The 21,879-nt window shown below is 37.5% G+C and overlaps 3 protein-coding genes across 3 annotated transcripts; 2 read left to right on the forward strand and 1 right to left on the reverse strand.

Annotated features, from left to right (window-relative positions):
• Positions 1 to 8,276: 8,276 nt before the first annotated feature.
• si:ch211-175m2.5 (uncharacterized protein LOC568697 homolog) lies at positions 8,277 to 11,439 on the reverse strand. The gene is made up of 6 exons (XM_055034313.1): positions 11,351 to 11,439; positions 11,194 to 11,265; positions 10,956 to 11,132; positions 10,788 to 10,887; positions 9,844 to 9,974; positions 8,277 to 9,169 (listed from the first exon to the last, which is right to left on the reverse strand). Exons 2-6 carry the CDS (start codon positions 11,245 to 11,247, stop codon positions 8,885 to 8,887), a joined length of 747 nt encoding a protein of 248 aa, XP_054890288.1. The 5' UTR covers positions 11,248 to 11,265; positions 11,351 to 11,439; the 3' UTR covers positions 8,277 to 8,884.
• A 64-nt stretch (positions 11,440 to 11,503) lies between these two features.
• On the forward strand, positions 11,504 to 14,866 carry polr2g (RNA polymerase II subunit G). Its single transcript, XM_055034314.1, has 8 exons — positions 11,504 to 11,704; positions 11,865 to 11,974; positions 12,708 to 12,867; positions 13,667 to 13,717; positions 13,821 to 13,886; positions 14,075 to 14,146; positions 14,305 to 14,338; positions 14,543 to 14,866. Exons 1-8 carry the CDS (start codon positions 11,693 to 11,695, stop codon positions 14,554 to 14,556), a joined length of 519 nt encoding a protein of 172 aa, XP_054890289.1. The 5' UTR covers positions 11,504 to 11,692; the 3' UTR covers positions 14,557 to 14,866.
• Positions 14,867 to 15,057: 191 nt separating this feature from the next.
• eef1g (eukaryotic translation elongation factor 1 gamma) lies at positions 15,058 to 21,716 on the forward strand. The gene is made up of 10 exons (XM_055034312.1): positions 15,058 to 15,122; positions 15,938 to 16,096; positions 16,370 to 16,433; positions 16,791 to 16,933; positions 17,039 to 17,182; positions 17,290 to 17,419; positions 17,669 to 17,873; positions 18,684 to 18,856; positions 20,005 to 20,129; positions 21,370 to 21,716. The coding sequence occupies exons 1-10, from the start codon at positions 15,111 to 15,113 to the stop codon at positions 21,526 to 21,528; spliced, it is 1,314 nt and encodes a 437-aa protein (XP_054890287.1). The 5' UTR covers positions 15,058 to 15,110; the 3' UTR covers positions 21,529 to 21,716.
• Positions 21,717 to 21,879: the final 163 nt, after the last annotated feature.

Below are 21,879 nucleotides of genomic sequence, written 5' to 3' on the forward strand. Positions count from 1 at the left end.
ACTGTTTATTCAGAGAAATACATTAAAGACACATGTTTCTGCATACTTACAATTTCAAAGGGTTAATTTGCATTTCTGTTATGCAAAATACCAAGAAATAATGCAAGAGTTGACACAGAAACTTCTCAAGTCCATTAAAATCCAATTATGCAAACGTTGACCACATTATGAGGAACAACTTGCTGAACCTCATTGCTGCAGAGTGGACAGAACAACTGCACCATCTTGAGGAGTGGATAGATGGGTCATCGCTACATTTTGGGTTACAGCTTACAACCTCCTTTCCTCAGTGAGAATATTTAAGATCAGTTGTGGGTCTTCTGGTATGAGAATGACACTAAACACTTCCAGAGCAACTTAGGAGTGGCGCCATAAGAAGTATTACAGACTTCTTCATTTTTTTGTTAGTAGGGAATCATGAAAAACCGGTATTGTATCAAATATTTTTTTTTTTTTCCCACTGTACATCATTAAAAATACTTGATGCTGGTGGATGAATAAATCACTGACAAAAACAAATAAGTACACATGAACAGCACCAGCTTGACATATTGTAGTATTCATTTCAAAACTCCCAGCAGGAAGCAAGAACTCATGCTTCTAGGTGAGGCTGCTTAAGATTCTCCAACCAAGAGACCGTTAACGAAAACATCTCACCTGGCGATGAAGCCGTCGCTGTGTTTGTTTTTGCAGTTCTATCTCATCAGAAAATGGAGGCAGATGGTACTGAGTTTAAATCTAAGTGTCAGAGTGCCTTATGTTTAAAGGCTAGTGAAAAGTACGTTTACACTGCCAACATAGCCATTTTCACACACTAACCATGAGTGACACCAGACTTGATTTGGCAAACTGCTGAGCTCAGCACACAGATGAAATATTTCTTCTAGTGGATCAAAACGTTTTAAACCAAAACCAACATTAAGTTTTTTCAAGCAATTCTGATTCAAATATTGTTTGTGAAGATTCATGATTGATGTAGGTCAGTGCTTCTCAAATAGTGGGGCGGGCCCCCTTTGGGGGCTAGGTGCGATACTTGGGGGGGCGCGTGTGATCCTGGGGAACAGGCTTTTTTTTGGCCGTACTAGTATAAAGTGTAATTGCGCACAGTAGGCGGCAGTGGCGCTCTCATTGTTACTTCTGTCACGTTTGCGACAGTGCAACATTTTACGACTTACAAGACAACAGGTTTGCCTTGGTTAGCAGTGTTAAGTCAACAAAAAGCTCCGACTGCGTTCTGTCTATGGCCTCCGTTATTCAACAACCCCCAACATGAAAAAGTTTTTCACAGGGATGAAAAGAAAAGCGGAGAGAGACAAAGATAATGAGACAACAGAAAGTCAACCGAAAGCTAAGAAGAGGAAATACGACGAAGCGTATTTAGCGCTTGGCTTCACTGTGACTACAGTTGGAGAAGAGGAAAGACCGCTGTGTTTGCTGTGTCTAAAAATGTTTGCAGCGGACAGCATGAAGCCAAATAAATTAGCGCGTCACTTAAATACGTTACATCCCAATCACCCGATAAGCCGCTAGAGTTTTTTCAGCGAAAAAAATGTTAATAAGGAAAAAATGTTATGCAGAGATGGATAGTCACGGTGGGGAGTGGGGGGCGCGAATAGTTTTCTTCTTGCTAGGGGGGCGTAACGGAAAATAATTGAGAAGCACTGATGTAGGTGAACTTTGCTTCTGTGCAAAACTTATAGGTAGATGACTGAAGTTGCAGGAGAAAACAAGAAAAAGGCAAGAAAGTATAAAAAAGTTCAAAATGAAGCTCAAAATAGCATTGACCTCTGTCTGCAGAACTGCTGGCCCAGAGTTATTTTAAAAAGAAAAATAAAGCTCCCCGCTTGTATATGTTTGTGAGTGGCAGGTATTCTATAGGAGACCGAAACTGCATGTGCTTATTGTTGGTGGGAGGGATTTGGCAGCGAAATCTTATTGCATTCCCAAAACAGAGATGCTGCATGTCACCTGAGGTCATTAGAGCCTCTCTTGCTCCCACTTCACGTTTTCGTTCCAACCCCAATCAGTCCAGCAGTCTGACTTATTCCCTGAGGATTGAGAGAAGAAACAACCCTGAAAGGTGCTCTGGCCACCTGTCTGGTCTAAAAACAAACAAACAAAAAAAAAAACAGAAACATTAACAACTTTCTTTCCTTATTTAATCCTTTTGTCACTTTTTTTTTTTGGATCATAAACTTTTTACACCAGTAAGTTGAAATGTATTTTAATGACCAGAACAGACCAGGAATTGGGCTAGTACAAATTCTTTAAATGTCCTTGTGATATACACACGCACACACAATAATAAGTTATTGTGTGTGCGTGTGTATAAAGCATACTTGTCCTAAAACAATTTATTTCATTCCAATCTCATGGGCAAGACAAGAACACTGGCATACCAGCTTTCTACTAGACATCTAAATGAGTCAGAGACGCTTGGGAAAAAGTGCTGTGGTCAGATGAGAGCAAAATTCATCCCCTTTGTCTTCACCAGCCATGTTTGGTGGAGGAGGAATGCTGATTGTGACCTTATGAATTAAAGAAACATTACTCTTTGGGGCTGGTTTTCTGCTCAAGGCAAAGAGGGACTTAACCGCATCGAGAGACCAACAGACAGGGAAATGTGCTATAAAATCGCAGACAAGAATCATTTTTTCCATCAAGACAAAGACATCAAAAATTACCACCAAGTTAATGAAGCAAAACTGCATTAACATCATGTAGTCTCCAGACTTCAGACCTGCAGGAAATCTGTGAAGCTATGGAAAGCTATGGAATATGATAACCAGAAAATATAAAGACTTTGATGAGTTTTTATCAAGAAGACTGGGACGAAACTCCTTCAGACATATAGGTAAACCTGGGTAAACTCAAATACAGAAATGTCTTTGTGCCGTGACTGCAAATAGAGATTTTACAAATAGACATCCCCATGCTTCACTTGAGGATCAAATTCTGGTTCCCACAGTGGCATGCAACTCAATTTTTAACGTTCATGTCAAGGATTATTTTCTGGATTTTTGGTTGATATCTTGTTTCTCTACATAAAAGGCTACAATGAATAATTTACATCTTTTATTTTCTTTGTAAAGGAGAAAACTAAACAAGTATCACCAGAGGATAAAATATTTATTTCCCTTTATGTAATTGAGTCTTAACAAAAGAAATGAATAATGGTCTCTGAGCCATGATAACCTCGACAAACCTTTCACTCAGGAAAAACGAAATGCCTTTTTTTGTTGTTGTTTATTAGATTTAAGCAAGCATGAACTGGAAGCCAGTAATATTGTTAAGCAAAGTGTTAGCTGTTTGGCAATTACATAAAGATGTTTGTGTGAACATTTTGTTTTTACCCCAGTTGGTAATATGAGTGCACATCTGCTTAATTACCAGCATGCCCTCACAACAACTGATGTGTGTTGATCATTTATTTCACACAGATGTTGCATCAGAGCAAGATTCATGACGTTAGCAGTTCAAATCAATTCAGTTTAGTTCAGTTCACTTATGTAGAAAATTTTCAAAATAAATGTCTCGAGGAACTTTGCAAAAAAAGGAAATTCAGTCCAGTCAAGTTCAGTTTGCTATTTTAATTGGTTAAAAAGTTTTTGACCTAAAGAATTGCAGCAGATTTTACTGAGTCAGTGACTTGCAGCATTCTTTCCTCTTTTCCTCCTTTTTTAAAAAAAATTTTTTTTTAGTTTGGCCAAGACAGTTTGTGTTTGTATGTTAAAGTGACTTCATATCAATCTCTTTGCTCTACTTTCTGAAAACTGGAAAAGGTACTGTGGAAGAGCCAACTGGAAATTAGCCACAATAAAGAAGTCTGAGCCAACAGAAGGGCGGAGTGAAATAGACGAGAAATGCAGGACACAAAGCGTAGCAAAGGGAGTCGAACGATAGAAGTAGGTTGACTCCATCAAGACAAATGAAAAATGAAAAAAATATTTTGGTAAGTTAAACTGACCTGATGCAAAGGAAAATTCAACCTTTAATCCATGTAAATTAAAATAGCTGTTGCTTAACTCTTTGATTCAATCTGCAGTTCAGAATTTTCTGCATACAGTAGATCTAAGTGATTTGACTAGCAGTTCAGTTTGAACATTTTTGCAGTCTCTTATATCCTTTTTTGGGACATTACCTTGTCAAGGTAATGTCAAGGTAAGAGTCAGCTACCTTACAGAAGCTGACTCTTCACATCCTGCTTGATGTATTCCACTATTTCTACGGGGCTTGGTAGAAAGGGAAATATTGTTTTTGTATTCCAGCTGTCTGAAATATTAATGCTGTGCTCAGTCATTATACAACTGATCATCATTGTTTTTAAAGTCATCAATCATAAAAATGATTAGTTTTGGGATGAAACTGTTACTGATTCAGAAACATCCCTTCCTTATTTAAAAAATATAATCACTGTCATTAATAATTACCTTCAACTAACCTTCTACTGAACTCCTGATTTATCTCATCTAAACTTTGAAACAAGCTCTCTTGCAGTGATGACAAATTGCCCAGGGTGACTAATTAAATTAAATCTGCTCAACTCCTTTTACAGTTTCTTTCCTCCTATCTTTTCTCGCCTTAAAATGCTTTTGATGATTTTGAAACATCAAGGTGACAAATATTTTTACAAGGGACTACATATGGTATTGTGAATTTGTGACATCAAATCTTTAATATATATTTTGCTATTTTGTGATCATAAAGTAATGGATAAAGGTTTTTACTATACTGCTGGCCTAATGACATCAATATCGGACACTGAAAATCATGGGTTCAATGAACCATTGTCGTGATTCTCTCTTGGTTCAAAGTTATGGAGCCGTTGCAAACTGAATTTTACTGTAAGATTTGAGTAGCAAGTGCTCTGAGCATTAACGCTATCAACTTATTAATTTCATGTCACTTTTGTTATTGTAGATTAATTTTTTGGGTTCAAAATGAAGCAGCTTGTAAGAACGGACCTCAAAATGAGAGAGCTCAGCGCTGGCTTAGGTTGAAAATAATCCTCGCAATTTGTCAATCTTTTCTCCTTCTGTTCGCCTTCTGGCTGTCCTGACAGTGCAGATAATTCTTTACACAGCTCCGTCTGCAGTTTGAAAGCTTTACATGTGAGACAATGTGAATCCCTTTTCAAAACTATAACAACTAATATTTATGTTCACATTCAAGTCACACCCAAACAAATGAGCTCAGCTGCCAAGTGTCTATCTTGCCAAGTTTCAAGGACAACACCACAGAAAGCAGATTTAAAAGAAAACGCTCAGATTGAACCGTATTGCGACGCCTGGAGGCTGTGAAAACTGGGAAGGTTGGCACAGTTTTGGTGTGCTCAAAGAAAAAGCTTCAGGTAAAACACAAACTGTTTGCACAAATCAGCAGTTTAGTTCCTATCATGAAAAACAGCTCAAATCGTACAAACAGAAACTAAATGAGCAGCAATCTCTCTTCACCCAGTCGACACATGGCAAAGCCTGGTGCATAATCCCCAAACACAAAGTAATCTGAGTAAAAGTCCATTTGGATTATGAGTTTGAAACAGTCTAATCTGAAACATTTCAACTTATCCCTGGGTGGTACAGCCATAAGAAGTTTGTGAATGCTCGCTGTAGAGGAGTCATCCTGGTTAGTGACAAAATATTTTTGCTCAAGAAAATTGTCACACTTTGACAATCATCCTGATATTTATGTTGCTGATGTAGTCGGGGTCAGACAGCCATATTGTGTGTCTTTCTTTGTGTTTCATACATTTATCAGTTCCTTCATTAAGTGCGTCTTCACCCCGATGCTCTTAACAAACCACACACAGTTGTACAATAAAACAAACTACCAAACTGACTGTAATTTGTTACAATTTATTTGAGCGTCACTCCTTCTTAAAGAGCTTATGTTTTTTCCCCGCATCTCCACTGATGTTTGGCATATGGTTCATCAGCTTAGAAGTCCATCACTGTCTTTAACGGGACATTCACATTCTGGCTGGGTATTTTTTTATTTATTTTGTAAATAAAAAATACCAAAGCTGTAACCTTTAACAAGTCATTTTAATGCAGTAAAAGGATACACAGCTCAAAATTCATGCACTGCCAGAAAATATGTGCCTTTTTTTTTTTTTATAAATCCAGTATGATATGGTGCTTCGCAGATATTTATACCCTACCAACTTTCACAGATATATTTAATTTTATTTCAAAACAGGGATTTCCCACATTAATGAACACATATACACTGTTAGTAAATACACCACTGTAAAACAATAACTGCATAAAAGGCAATCGTGTCGCCTTCTTGGCAACTTAATGCCATTGTTTTGGATGTTTCTCTTGATATGAACATAATTTCATCCTGCTGCAGTAAGGCTGTGCATAAATATGATTTTTGTTGACATATCTTATCACCGCACACACTCCACCAGTAATCACATGCACCTTTGCAGATTTGGAGCGCAGATTTGAACCAGTCGACGACATTAAATTTCAAGGAATCTCTGCCTTCAAGGACACCAGAAAATTCTATCAACATGAACAAGACTTTCCCCCTTCTGGTGAAATGTTTATTCTTATTAAATTATTAGTACTTTTTTTATTTGAACATCCCTCCTGTCTCTTCTGGCTGTGTAAAATATAAATGACTTGTCTGGCAGGATTCAAAGTTGTGCTAAATGAAAGCAAAAATGTTTTCATGAACACCCACAGGAAATCTCTCCAAGCTGTGAGGGTCTCCTCTGATGTATCGTAGAGGAAGATGCTCCGCGGCACTGTCTGTCTTAATCTGTGTGCATAAAGATCACATATGTTTAAGTGCTTCTTATAACATTTTAAAGATTTTTCTGATGAAAGGGACGGTGCAAGTGCAAATTGTGATCCATCTATGTAAATGTAGTCAAGTCGCATAACTGTGCAAGCTTTATGTATTGTAACAGGACAATTTAAAGAAAATTATATCAGCATTTTGATACATTAATCAGTAACTGTACATGTTATTCTATTACTTTTTTGTCTAATCTGAGACTGAAGGTTTGCCATGTTATATTTAAATCTATAATTTGTTTGTGGTTTCTTCATGTCTGAAACATGGACCTACACAGCCACACTAATTAGAAATCAAATGATAAGGAACCTAGATTTTATAGCGGGTGTATCATTTCTCGCTCTGGCTCTATCTTTCTGCTCTTTGTCATGCACCATTAGTTACATGTTTCATGACTTTGTTTTAATACCCTGAGGAGGATTACGACACAGCATCTCCCCCCAGCCTCCACTTCTCAGGTAAGCATGCATATAAAACCACATTGATTTGTCTATTAATGTAAGGAATTTGCATATTCTATTCTATGCAGAGATGCAGAACAGCTGCAGGTCATCAGCTGCTCTCCAGGAGCCTGTTGTCTTGTTTTTGCAGGAGACATGGAGGCTGTGAGTGACTGATGCCTAATTAGGATCTGTAATGCATTTAAACATCAAGACAAGCACAGGTCAGCCATATAAGAAGAGAGTTATTTGTGAAATATTTAAATTCATTTCAGGGATATATATCATCGAGTCTGTGTGAAAAAAAAAGTAATTTAGACTAGTTTTAAACTCTGAATGACATTCAGATTGGTTAGAAAATATTCATGATGTGTGATTCTGTGAAATTATTGCAGTTATTCTCAAGAGATCACATCTAATCCCTACATATCCACAAACTAACATTTATAACAGTGAAGAAAAATTCTGTGTTGATTTTTAAAGATTTCTGAGGAAAATGTAACATAGAACCAAGATCAGGAATTAAAGACAGACAGTGCTTTCTTGTCTTTTTGTAACAGCATGATACACTGTTTTTCATTAATGATTCTATTTAAATATATGAACACATTCACGTTTTAGCTGCACATACTATGTGCAGCAATATACTGCCCTCTGGAGGTGACAAACTACATAACAGGATTGTAGATGTGCAATTTGTGGGAAAAAAAATCGAATTTTAACATTTTTGTTTTTGTCATTTTACATGTACAAAGAGCTGAAACTAATGTTCAATCTTTTTATATCAAGGCTGGTTTCCAGTTCACTAAAAACAATAAATAAATAAAAAGAGAGCTCTATGCAGTTGTTACCAACAGTAAAGTTTTTGTATTTTTATTCACCAGGTGACAAATACTGAAAAAAAACAGCCGGTGTATTCAATAAAAGTATTTTCTAGTTCTGAATAATGAAAAATTAACCAAGATGAGATTCAGAGTTTTCAGAGAGTCATTTTGCACCCCAGACTTTGAACATAAAGAGATACAATTCATTGGCAACAGACCTTTGTCTTTTATTCTGATACTCTAATCATGAGCAAACAGAACCTCTTAACAGGAAAATACAGCGAGGAAAACTCCTCATATAAAGAACATAGCCACTACAAGCAAACAGCAGAAAAATATTTAAATTTAGGTGATATATATATAAACGAAACTCTCCCAACAACACACACATGAATCACCCATTTCCTTATATTTGTGCTTCTTTGTCTTCTTAGTGCTGAAAGGTTTTAGAGGTAAATAAAATTCACATATGCAGGACATTTCTGATTTGTGCTTAAGGTAGTTCCAACATGGAGCTTCCTTATGAAACTATCTGTTATTTCATAAAAACACATTGCAGATAAAGTTTTTACAGACATTAAAGATTTACATCCAATCAATAACAATTGAAAGTCAACATTCATTGAACTCCTCTCATGTTGTCTTCACTTTAGGTAGTTTCTCTCCTTTCACAACACGGAACAAAAAACATAAGGGAGACAAGAAACCAAAAATAGATCTGAGAGATTTCTGGCTGTATTATGAATGTGTTGCACCACACATAACTTTTGCTTCAGAAAAGACTGCACATAACACAGCTTTCCTTCTCCACTAGTTATTTTCTGCCTTGTTCTTGCTCTTGTCCCGGGGAACACGGCCCACGTTAAAAAACTCATGGTTGGGCTTCAGGTCAGTAAAATGGGCGAGTCGGTTGGACATGGCAAAGAAAGCAGCGACGGCCGCAATATCCCAGGCGTCCTCGCGGTCGAACCCGAGTTTCTCCAAAGACTGAAAGTGCTTATCTGTGATGGTGTCAGAGCGACACACGGCCATCGCAAAGTCCAGCATGGCATGCTGCCGAGGTGTGAGCTCTGCAAGTTTGTAGTTAACAACCACCTGAAATGGGAGAAAAAGCTTTTTTTTTTTAAGTGTTTTCAAAAACTACCAACTAACATAGAAACCTTTCAGATCTTCTCAACTAACAAAGAGAAACTTTACAGTATTTCACTAGGACTGCTGGGGTAGACCAACATCGTCTAACATAATATATGGTGAAGGGAAAAGAGACTTGCATTTATATGAATTTAAAAAAATGTGGATCAAATGTATTTATATACATTTTAGTTTAAGCAAATCTTTGAAAACCATGTATCACAATTACTTACTATTTTGTTAATTTATCCAAAATTCCAATTTATGAAGTTTATTATTGTAACATGACAAGATGAGAAGAAGTCAAAGAATATCAATATTATTAGAGCTCTCTATAGCTGCTATGTTCTTGAGTCACTGGCAGAATTCAGTCATTTCCTTGACTTTTTCTCCTTCATTCCTGATCCAGTTTTCAATTTTATACCTTCTAAGACTTCTGAAAAAATGTTATCAGAAAAGATAGAAAGCCTTGTTTTGTTCAATCCCAGCAAGACATTTTTATAAAAATTCAACCAAACAAAAAAAGGATTCATCTTTTTACATGAAACGATGACAAATGGTTGAATTCAAAATGAACCCCTGCCTTTTGACTGCTCTGACTATACTTTCATAACGTACAGCACAAAAAATTATGATACCTGATCAGAAAGAGTAGGGTTCTTGGAATAGATGCGGTGCAGAGCACTATGGGCCACCACGCAGTAAAGACATTTGTTATGACTGCTGGTGGCAACCACGATTAGCTCACGGTCTGCCTTGGTTAAATTTCCTGGAAAAAGAAAAAAACAAGGACAAAACAATCTGGCATCATCTGGAGCTATGCAGCACAAACAGGTGTTAAACATTTAATGTAACAAGTCGCCTTGTGTTAATGTATTTTTGAAATTTTGGGGACATCACTCAGAGTCTCCCTGAGGGAAAGTCTCAGTCATTTTGTTGAGGAAAAAAAAACTGTTTCAAAATCCTTTTTTAAATAAAAAAAAAAGGTCCAAATATTTGTCCCCAAAATGTGATTTCACTACGGTGAACACATTGTAAGACTTACAAGTAGCAATATAACTTGTAAACTGAAGAGACTACGAGAAAAACAAGAACTGATGCCATTGATCCTATTCTCCTAACTCCCTCCCCATTGCATGCAAGATATCATGGTGTTGGTTTCTTGCACAACATTCTGTGATCTGACCAAAAATAACAGAATCGAATGATGTCGTAGGACACCACTTCCAAGTTGTACTTTCAAATGGCTATGATGTCCAGAGCTTATATGCAAATTACAAACAAAAAAGGAAATTACCGCTAAAACTCACCTTAAAGTTCACCATTTCCCATTTTCTGACATCTTCTGTCTTTCCTACAGTACACTGACAAAGTATATGTGTGCACTGGGTTTTATCTAGTGAGATCTGATTAAAAGGGGCCAAACACATACTGTGATGCCACAGATTTTTCCTTTAACTTCATATTTATGCTCTACTTTTATTTTTAATCTACAACATAAAATCAAGCAGGCAAAAGTGGGGGTTACTTGTTGAATTCAAATGAAATGTAACTACTCCTCATGTAGACAATAAACACCAACCTGTTTCCTTGTTCATCAATTCATTGTAGTATGCGAAGAAAGCTCTGAACTCTGGAGGCCTGTGAGAAAGTGCTTTGAAGACGTTGGGTAAAAAGCCTCCCTGCAAAAAAAAAAAATACATAAATCAAAAGTTAAAATGAACGCTTATCTTTACATTCTTGTATTTACCTTCGACTCCACTTCTTCCATTAGCTCCACTATATCATAGGGTAAGTCCTTCTTGTAGGGAACCGGATAGCGGCTGATTTTGCCCGGAGGAGAGTCGCTGCTGGACCATCTGCTGCCTGGAGCCTCAACAGCAGCAGCAGCGTTTTCCCGCAACAAGCTCCCGGTCCGGAGACACGCCTGTGGAAAGGGCAAGCTCAGCAAAACCACTCGGCCGTCAAAAATGTGTTCAAGTACTTACAAGTTGCGTGGACGTAGGGACTCGAAGCAACTTCGAGAAGATGTTCCTCGCCATGTCGGTCAGCTGAAAAGACTGATGGGTTATTAGTTCTTTTTGAGTAAGCTTAGATTTAAACTTATGTCTCAGTGTGGGTTAAAGATAATGTTATACAGAACACCTGTCACAATGGCGGTGAAAATAACTGCGCCTTTTTCTCAAAGCGTTGTTTTTGCTTCGTTTTTGTATCAGATCTTGTGAGTTCCGTCACACCAACCAATCAACGCACAGCACTGGGTCACGCCTGCTGTCTTCAACCCCCCCCTTGCACTAATTCATTCACACCGCTAGGTGGCAGGCTACGGCCCGAACTGTGACATTACTACTACGGCGCTCATGATTATCTTTTGTCATTGACCCGGAAGTGACTTTACTGTAGCGATTTTCCACTCCACTCAGAACTGTTCAGGAGAAGCGGTTCGGCCAATAAAAAGTATTGTTAAGGGCAGACATTAATGCAGACATGTTTTACCACGTAAGTATGTTTTTGTTATTCTTCTGATGTATGTTGGACTTGGTTTATTAGTGATTTGTTGTGCATCGTTTTCCGAACGTGGTCTCGATGGCTGCATCCTCAAACATCCTCAAACCTAAACTTCTTTTTTCTGGTCGCACGTTTTTATTGGTACTTACAGATTTCTTTGGAACACGAAATCTTACTCCACCCGAGGTATTTTGGACCCAACCTGTTGAACACTGTGAAGCAGAAACTTTTTACTGAAGTAGAGGGAACATGTACTGGCAAGTGAGTGAATTTATGTGTGTCCGTAACATTTTACCGCCTAATTTTATTAAGGTATTTCTGGCTATTATCCTGCATTCATGTGTAGCTTTGTGTTGGTCTTTCTAATGTGCAATAAAATTGTATATTTATTTTTATTTATTTATTTTTTTAATTTAGATATTTTACTAAGTAGTGGGGTATTTTTTCTTATAATGAGTTTTATTATCGATAAATTGTCCAATTCACCAACAAATTTTGAACTTTCTATGGTCATTTATGGCTTTCCTCAAAATAAAAAGTAAACAAATATCACTTTGTGATATGAATTATGTATAAAAAGTGCTATCTCCTGAAAAATAAGTGAAAGAAGACTATTATTGTATTTATGTATTTAGAAATAAACAATAAATATTAAATTGTTCAGTCCGTTGTCATTAGTGGAACTCAGTTTGGATATTAAACAAGTTTAATGTAAGCTTTTTTGATCAACTGGAAGTCTGCACATACACAGGCACAAAATAACTCAACAAAATGTGGGTCTAAATCTTTTCTAAAATATAAATTCAATGTAAAACATGGCATAGAGACAATGTTTCTGACTACATAGTGCAGACACATAAGCAGGTATGGATAATTGATGTTTTATGCTGCTGACTGAAATAATGTTGATAATATTGACGAGTTGTGATAGCCGTGATTGCATTTACGAGTTTAGGTGTGTTTTGTTTTGTTTATTTCTCATTGTGTCTTCCAGGTATGGCTTTGTCATTGCGGTCACCACTATTGACAACATCGGGGCAGGTGTAATCCAGCCAAGCAGAGGCTTTGTTCTCTATCCTGTGAAGTACAAGGCCATTGTCTTCCGTCCATTCAAGGGAGAAGTGGTGGATGCTGTGGTCACTCAGGTTAACAAGGTGAGGTTTATGTCCTGATTTTATTGTTTCTAGTTAAAATATTAAATGAATATGATACAGTAGGAGTTGGTTAAAAATATAGCCAACTCCTCCGTGAGTCAATATTCAAAAATTAGAAGAAGAAAAGAAACCCTGAAAAACAAGATCAACCTCATCCAGATGGCACAAAAATAATAGTTTGAAAATTAATCATTATAAAGCCATAACACATTTAATTTGCTAATGTTAGACTTTTATCCTTGTGGAAAATCTATTACTCTGTACCTGTAACAAATTATTTTCGGAACATTTTGTGATTCATAATTTTTATATTTTTGTCAGATTTGTCTCTATTTAGAAGTCATGTGACGCTTGGCAGGACATGTGTAGTTTATTCTTTATTTCAAGAATCCACATGCTTTTGACTGAAATCCTTAGGACAAATTTGAACTGGAAATGCTGTGCATATTCCCGTTTGCTATTTTAGAAGGAAATGCACTTTTTGTCTGGCTGTACCCACTGAAAAGTTTCCTGTTGTAGCTTGTAGACATATTTTGAACTCTTAAACAGTACCAAGTATCTCAAAACAGTGATTCCCACTGAAATATCAGTGGCATCTTTAAATCCCACTTTTTTTCTATTTGCTAACTGTTCATAAACAATATGATGTTGTTTATGATAAATAAAAATAATGGTTGGTAGATAGTTTAGATGAGGTTCTAAGTCAATGTCAGATGTTACTGCTACTTCTCCATCACTGCTTTTATTGTTTACTCTTATTAGCCTTCCTTTAAATGACAAGTGTTACTGTTTATTGCAGGTTGGGCTATTCACAGAAATTGGTCCCATGTCTTGCTTCATCTCTCGCCATGTAAGTCAATTTTAACCTGCTGTTCTTAATTTATTGCTTTACATGTTAATTTAGAGTTTGTATTGTTTGGTAGACATATGTAATATAAATTTCTCTTTTGCAGTCCATTCCTTCGGAAATGGAGTTTGACCCCAATTCTAATCCCCCTTGCTATAAGACTGTTGATGAGGTGGGAATGTTTTTACATTTTTTTGCTTTTTCTGAATTCCTGCTGCTATTAAAATAAAAGTTTTTTTTGTTTTTTATATCGATTACATAAAATGTAATAAAATTAAGTAGAAAAAATATAATTCTGCTTTCAAATATCTGGTGTTATTTCATTCTTTGACACAGCTACTGTAATCTCTTCTTTCAAAGGACATTGTAATTCAGCAAGATGATGAGATCCGGCTGAAGATTGTGGGCACAAGGGTTGACAAAAATGACATTGTAAGTGTTTTTTATAAAACTGTGATTAGATTTGACAGCTTTATCTTTTTAATTCACGATAAAGTAGCATTTGTGTTAACAATTTATCCATGTATTCTTTAGCTTTCAATTTTTACAGCTCAGTTTTATTGATGCTTAAAAATACATTTGTTTTTCAGTTCGCAATTGGATCTCTCATGGATGATTATCTGGGTGAGTATTTTGATCAGACCAGTTGTCGGTGTGCCCATTAGTCTCCACATAATAAATGCATTTGAATTAAACATATCTTATTTTTTATTTGTAGATTTTTTTTCAAGCTAATTTGGTTTTCAAACCACAATTTTAAGAAATGCTCTGTAGTTGAAATGGTTTTTCTTTGCATTTAGTGAGGTAACATTTTTACTTTCTTCTCAGGTCTTGTGAGCTGATTACAGCTTCAGAGTGGTGTGGCATATGGAGATTTTTCTGCGTCAATCTTCTTTTGTATATACTTATTTTTACTCTTGTATGTATGGCGGTAGCTGTCGAAGCACCCTAATCAGTTTTTTTTTGTTGTTGTTGTTGTTCTTTGCCTCCTGTTTATTATAAGTCATGTAAGAACTCAAACAAATATTAAAACATTTTTGTTAATTAATGTTAGCGTAGCACAAAGGAAACTATTACTTTAGTTCATGTAGAAATGGTCTTTTTTTATTTTATTTTTATGTAGACTGTAATAAAGTATTTTATTCATTCTTATATCTTTGTATAATTGTCTGCATCCCACTACATTAGCTTTTTTGAAAATAACTATTTTGATGGAGTTATCCCATGTTATGTTACGTTTGTAAACGTGGCAAACTTTAAAGATAGGATTGATTTTCAATGCTCTCACTGACATGGCTCGATGTGTGAACGCGGAATTTTCAGGGGCGCGCACGTCTCGTGTCCGTAAATACGTGGGTGGAGCGCGCCGGCGTTCTTTCTTTCTCTCGTCCTGAAGATGGCGGCAGGGGTGAGTAAGATGGAGAGCTGCTAGCAATGGAGCTTGCTTTCAAATTCACTGTCACAATCGGACCTAAATCAGAGCCATCGTGGCGTTTACAGCGCGTGTTTTTAAGATAACAACGTGACGCCGCTGTTTGCTTGGCGACGAGTATTTTATTTCAAGAGAATTGAATAGTTTTCTGTATGTGGCTAGCTTTTGCTACCCCAACGAAGCATTGAAAGTGCTGGCCCTGGGTTATGCCACGTTACCTTAACTGCTCGAGATAATTTGAATCGCGTTTGTGGGTTTCCAGGTGATTTCTTTTAATTTTCGTACAGAAAATCTGTATCCAGTACAATGTTTGGCCTGTGAATTTTGTGAACAGGGAGATTAGCTTTTGTGGGGGAATATAGAGAAATAAATTATGCTATAAGCCTCTTGAACATGCATAGTTGATCTATAGTTTTTGATACTCACTGCCGGTTTTCATTTTAGCACCTGAAAATCTGTTTTCTGTTTGAACTCTTTAATTGTCATCTTTAAATGAATGATGAGCTCACAGAGTGGATGCCTTCATTCATTGAGTGAAGGCACCAATAGCTTAGTTTCTGCTCACCACCTGGTTTTTGGTTGACAATTTGAGCCTCTGCTAAAGCTTCTAATCAGTGAATTTTAAATGCTAAAGCATAATAGAGCCCAACAATATATTGTTTTTAATGAAAATGCTACAAAGCTAAATTATTTTCTAGGTGAAATTAATGTGAATGGATTACTTTTGTAAATGTTTCTTTTAGATTCTGTGTATAAATAAAAGTTCTTATATCCTTGTCTCTTTTTTTTAGACTCTGTACACATACCCAGACAACTGGAGGGCATTCAAGGCCCAGATTGCTGCCCAGTACAGCGGCGCTCGCCTCAAGGTGGCCAGCAACCCTCCTGCCTTCACCTTTGGGCAGACAAACCGTTCCCCTGCCTTCATCAACAACTTCCCTTTAGGCAAGGTGAGTAAAAGCCGGTTAGTAGAAAAAATTGGGCCAATACCTTTTCATCTTTCATGTCGGCGTGACCTCTGGTATTTAAACATGTCACACACAATGTCTTCTTGACATTTCATTAACTGCATGGCCATACTTTTGCCTATTAAATCATTGAAATTGGGTGAGGCATGCTGTCCCCATAAAGGCAAGGTAGCCCTAATAATATTGACCACAGTTGTGATGTATAATGTGTTCAAAACCATTTAATTTTCAAAAACAAATTGTCTTTATCTTTAGGTACCTGCCTACCAGGGTGATGACGGCTTCTGTCTGTTTGAGAGTAATGCCATTGCTCACTACTGTAAGTGTCATGCTTTTAACTTGGATTTAAATATTGTTAAATGTTGCACTGAAACATTGCGAAAAGAATTGCTTAAGTATTTCTAGTTTGCATTAATAAAATTTGATACAGTATTCACTTTGCAAAGGAAGAAATACGGCAAATGTGTCTCCACAATATTGGAAAGTCATGAAATTGACCATTTGCAACAACTTTTACTTTTTATGATCATAATGTCTCTTATCACTCCACACCAAGCTTTACCAGCCCCCCATTAAAGAGCTCATGCTTTGAAAGACCACAATAGTGAAAGTAATGTTTCAAATAATTCATGAGCTTGTTTAATTTGAACATGGTTGTTTTGCCGTGTCATTGCAGTGAGCAATGATGCCCTGCGCGGCGCCACTCCTCAGGCTGCTGCCCAGGTTCTGCAGTGGGTGAGCTTTGCTGATTCAGAGATCATCCCTCCAGCCAGTGCATGGGTCTTCCCCACTCTAGGAATCATGCAGTTCAACAAGCAGGTACGCAGCTCAACACTAAACTGGTCAAAGAAGTGACCTAGTTGGTACCTAGTAGGTATAGAACCTTGAGGTCATGCAGACTAAATGTTTTGTACGTGTGTTCAGGCCACAGAGCAGGCCAAGGAGGACGTGAAGAAGATCCTCACGGTGCTGAACCAACACCTGACCACTCGCACTTTCCTCGTGGGAGAGAGAGTGAGCCTGGCAGACATCACTGTGGCCTGCTCCATGGTTTGGCTCTTCAAGCAGGTTTGATATACACACGTCTGTCACGGATTTCCATAAGTACACACTAGGGTCGTTGCCATTTCTTACTACCCTGCTTGATCCGATTTAATTTTACATGTGCTCTGCAGGTGTTGGAGCCGTCTTTCCGTCAGCCTTATCCCAACGTGACTCGCTGGTTTGTCACCTGCGTCAACCAGCCTCAGTTCAAGGCTGTTCTCGGAGAAGTCAAGCTGTGTGAAAAGATGGCCCAGTTCGATGGTGAGTAGGGAAGAGACGAGAGGGGATCCTCAGAGAAAGCAATGAGATGTAATTTATTAAATTTATCACTTGTTTAACGTTCTGGAGATTTTGATTTATGTTCCATGTAACTCAAACATATTTGCAAACACAAGCACTTTGGGAAATGTGCTTAAACATTTCAAGGTTTATCTACAGTCAGCCAGAGAATTTTTTTTTTTTTTTTTTTTTTTTTAATGGAACTTGGGAGTTATTTTTCTCTTCTTCTAGCCAAGAAGTTTGCTGAGATGCAGCCCAAGAAAGAAACCCCAGCCAAAAAAGAAAAGGCTGGAAAAGAGGCAGCCAAACCCCAGGAGAAGAAAGAAAAGAAAAAGGAGGAGAAGAAGCCTGCTCCAGAAGAAGAAATGGACGACTGTGATGCTGTTTTGGCTGCTGAACCCAAAGCCAAGGACCCCTTCGCGCACCTGCCAAAGAGGTAGATATCCAGAGAATTGCCTCATTTGACACGTAAAATGGGGATTTTGTTACAGCTGACCACAGTTGGAAGGTTTGATGGCAAACTGAAGGTTTAATCACGGTGTTTATCGTATAAAGTGAAGTCAGCATTTTGGAAAGAAGCTGCAGTGGTTCATGGAAGAGTAGTTAATCCAGATGTGGAAAATGGCTGCTCCCCTGTCATTGGGCAAGGCAGTGTCCTGCCGTGGCACGAAGTCTTAATCTGACAGGGGGAGATAAAGTGAAGACCATATTCATCCCAGTCATCTCTGATCAGTGAGGTAAAGGCTGGTTCATGCTTTGGTCACAGTGACCTTGAGTCTCAATTTCAACTTGATTGTAAACATGGACAAGAACAGCTATATGGTGTTGTTCATTTCAGCCAGCAAACATTTTCCATATCTGTTGAACATAAAAAACTCTGAGTCAAGTTTAGTTACAGAATACGTTTCCAACAAAAGCTCTTGCTGATGCAATAAAATAAACAAGACAATGAAATGGCAGAAGCGTCTAAGGTTGTTGAGCCGAAAATGTTTAGGTCAACATGCTCCAAAAGCCAGAATATAAAAATGCATTCAGTAGATTTATTATTCCACCGTCCCAGAGAAGTCATCTTGACTTAAACTTAGATCTTAGAGTGGAAAACGGCAGCTTTGATATCGTCATACCTAAATGTGTTTTCTAGTTCTGACTGAACTGTTTCCTACTACTGTTGATTTAAAAAAATCATTATTTTCTCCAGCTGTGTGCAGTGGAAGCACATCTAATCTCTGTCTTGTCTTTCTTGCAGCGCATTTGTCATGGACGAATTCAAGAGGAAGTATTCCAACGAGGACACCATGTCGGTAGCGCTTCCTCACTTCTGGGAGAACTTTGACAGAGAGGGCTACTCAATCTGGTATGCTCAGTACAAATACCCCGAGGAGCTAACGCTCACCTTCAAGAGCTGCAACCTCATCACAGGTGAGACTCAGCAGGAGTGGCTCATTTCAAAGGATTGTTTTTGAATGCTGCCATTTGGACGAACACTTTTGTTGACTTTGTAAATAACTGCTCTGAATGGAAGAGTCGAGAAGTTATAGATATTGGATTTTTTTTTTTACATTTTATTTCATGTTTTTTTTTAGCCTTAATTTTTAAATGTAGTTTTAGCAATGACTACGTGTCATTGCTATTAGGATTTGACTTGCAGAGCCGCTACTTGCCGATCAAAAGGAAGAATGTTGGACTGAAAAATATCTATAGTTAAGACTGTCAACACTTTGCTGCAAAGTCCTGTTAAACCACTGGAGTTTTTTTTCTACCGGTGTCATTGAATTAGAAGTACAATATAATTTTTTTTGAGATGTTGCTGAAAAACCATGGAACTAAGTGATGTAGGTTTTTCTCCCCCCTTCAGTTTTTAAATTTAAAATGTCCTTTCTCCACCTTCAGCCTGCTGCGAAACAAATTATAGACTGCAGCTTTCTACAAGCTTTCAGATGAATTGTTTTGCAGTGATCAACCATGATAAAGAAAACCTGAAATTTAATACAATGGCTTTTTGAAGAAAGTTTTTAAAGAAAATTCCCATGATGGAATTTTAGAGTGTGCAGTTCATCCAAGGTGGTTTTGAGTTTATGCATAGTCGGTATCTGAAACACACAAGACAAGAATAAATAGTTGTAGGAATTTAGAGGCGAAATGAACAGAAACCCATTACTGGGAACTTTTAGCTCCCAGTAATGGGAGCTAAAAGTTGCACCACCCCTGTCATTGGGCAAGGCAGTGCCCTGTCATGGCATCAAGTCTTAATCTGACAGGGGAATATAAAGCAAAGACCATATTCATCCCAGTCGACTCTGATCAGTGAGTGAAAGGCTGGTTCATGCTGTGGTCACAGCAAACCACACCTTACGCTGTGTGTGTTCTACAGGGATTAACAAAGCCTAACCAAATCTAGGCTGGCACAAGTTTAACTGGATTGGATTATCTGACAAGTAGTCAGTCTTGTTCCTTCTGGTCTTTCATCAGGCAGATGGACAGATTTCGTGTCTTTGTAGGAAAGACTGGGAAACAATATTGTTGTAAAATACCTTGCATGTTCACAAATGCCTCTCTGGCTTTTCCAGGCATGTTCCAACGCCTGGACAAACTGAGAAAGAATGCCTTTGCCAGCGTTATTTTGTTCGGCACCAACAACGACAGCAGTATCTCTGGCATCTGGGTCTTCAGAGGCCAAGAGTTGGCCTTCACTGTAAGTATAATAAACATAAACTTCCTTTCATAATGCTTCAGTTAGAAATTCAACAAAAACGTGATTTTTTAAAATCATTTATCTCAGCATATCAATCTCGTCTGGACTACTGATTTTTGTTGCTCTTTAGTTTTGATGGTAAAACAATGTTGAGCTCGTCTGGAATGGGATTTTCCAAACGTGTGTAAACAAAAAAACAAAACAAAAATGCTTGGTAACCACAGAAGCTTATGAACAGAGGAAAATACCACAGATCTTTAGTGATATCAGACTTTTCAAAAGTAACTTGGAAAAGCACTCAAAAGCACGTCATAAGCTCATACTTAATGCAATAAAATACTCTTCTTCTCTACTGTGCTTCACTGTAAATGTCACATTTAGTTTTTAAAGATTGCTGAAGTCCCCTGCCAATGAGTTAGGCAGTGTCCTGTCATGGCACCAAGTCTTAATCCGACAGGGGACAAGAGAAAGCAAAGACCATATTCATCCCAGTCGACTCTGATCAGTGAGTGAAAGGCTGGTTCATGCTGTTGTCACATCCTCTAATCATGTTAAATCGTCATAGAAATGACATCAATGATAGAACACCTTATTTGACTGCAGGCCATTTTCTATCAATACAAGCGTTTCCATTTAAATAGAAATTACTTCTTTCCAAAAGTCAAATTTCTTTGTACAAATGGTTTGAATTGTAAAGGTTGCTTGACCCCTGAGTGTACATATGCTTTCATCTCAGCTTTAAACTTCAGTCAAGCTGAAAAACTGTTTAGAAATGGACTGAAGAGTTAATAAAATGTCATCACTGTAGTTTAAAAGCCCTTTCAACTGAGTGAGAGCATTGCTCTTCATACCTAAATATTCTGTCATCTTCCTTATTGTCACTAATTAACTCACTGATGTACCAACATTTATTACACAACGATTCAGCAGAACCAGCCTTCATGATTTATTTATCATGTATAACATACATTATAGTCGCGCTATAATAAAATAAATCGCCCAAATTTGAATCGTTTGGCTGAAAGCCTGACCATCGCGTCTCTTGTGCCTCCTTTTGCCAAACATTGTTTTTTGTCCCAATTGTGTTGGACAGCAAATCTTTTTCAACCTGTTTTTGTTTCGAATGTTTCATACATGAATATAAAGTGGGTTTGCTTTTCTTTTTTTTTTTCTGAAAAGCTTATCTTGTGCAACCAAAGAGTTTTTTCCTCCCTTTAACTTCTTTTCCTTGTTCTCTCAGCTGTGTCCAGACTGGCAAATTGACTATGAATCATACGATTGGAGGAAGTTGGATCCAGAAAGTGAGGAGTGTAAGACCATGGTTAAGGAGTACTTTGCCTGGGAAGGAGATTTCAAGCATGTGGGTAAAGCTTTCAACCAGGGCAAGATCTTCAAGTAAAAGGACATGGAGGCAGTGGAACTAAAGCACTTTGTGCTCCTGCGCTCAACACTTACAAATAATGGACTTTCTGCCACACGTGCTTATTTTGCTGCAAAATGACAGTATTTGAAGACGAGTGAATTCTCAATGGGCCCCAAACTGGTTTTTCTGTTGTTTTGACTTGCAAAATAAAGCATTTTCCTCAACGTCGTGGAGAATTTGAATTCTGTGATTTACAACTTCACTATAGGTTTGGATTTTTGGTTTGGTGTTTACAGTTTTACACATTTTAGATGAGTGTTTTTTTAAACATACTTGTGCAGTGACCTGTTACGTATGCTAAAAAAATAATTGGATATTGCTTCACGG

This window comes from Poeciliopsis prolifica, unplaced genomic scaffold (assembly GCF_027474105.1).
Source record: "Poeciliopsis prolifica strain line A6 unplaced genomic scaffold, Auburn_PproV2 SCAFFOLD009, whole genome shotgun sequence".
Lineage (NCBI taxonomy): Eukaryota > Metazoa > Chordata > Actinopteri > Cyprinodontiformes > Poeciliidae > Poeciliopsis > Poeciliopsis prolifica.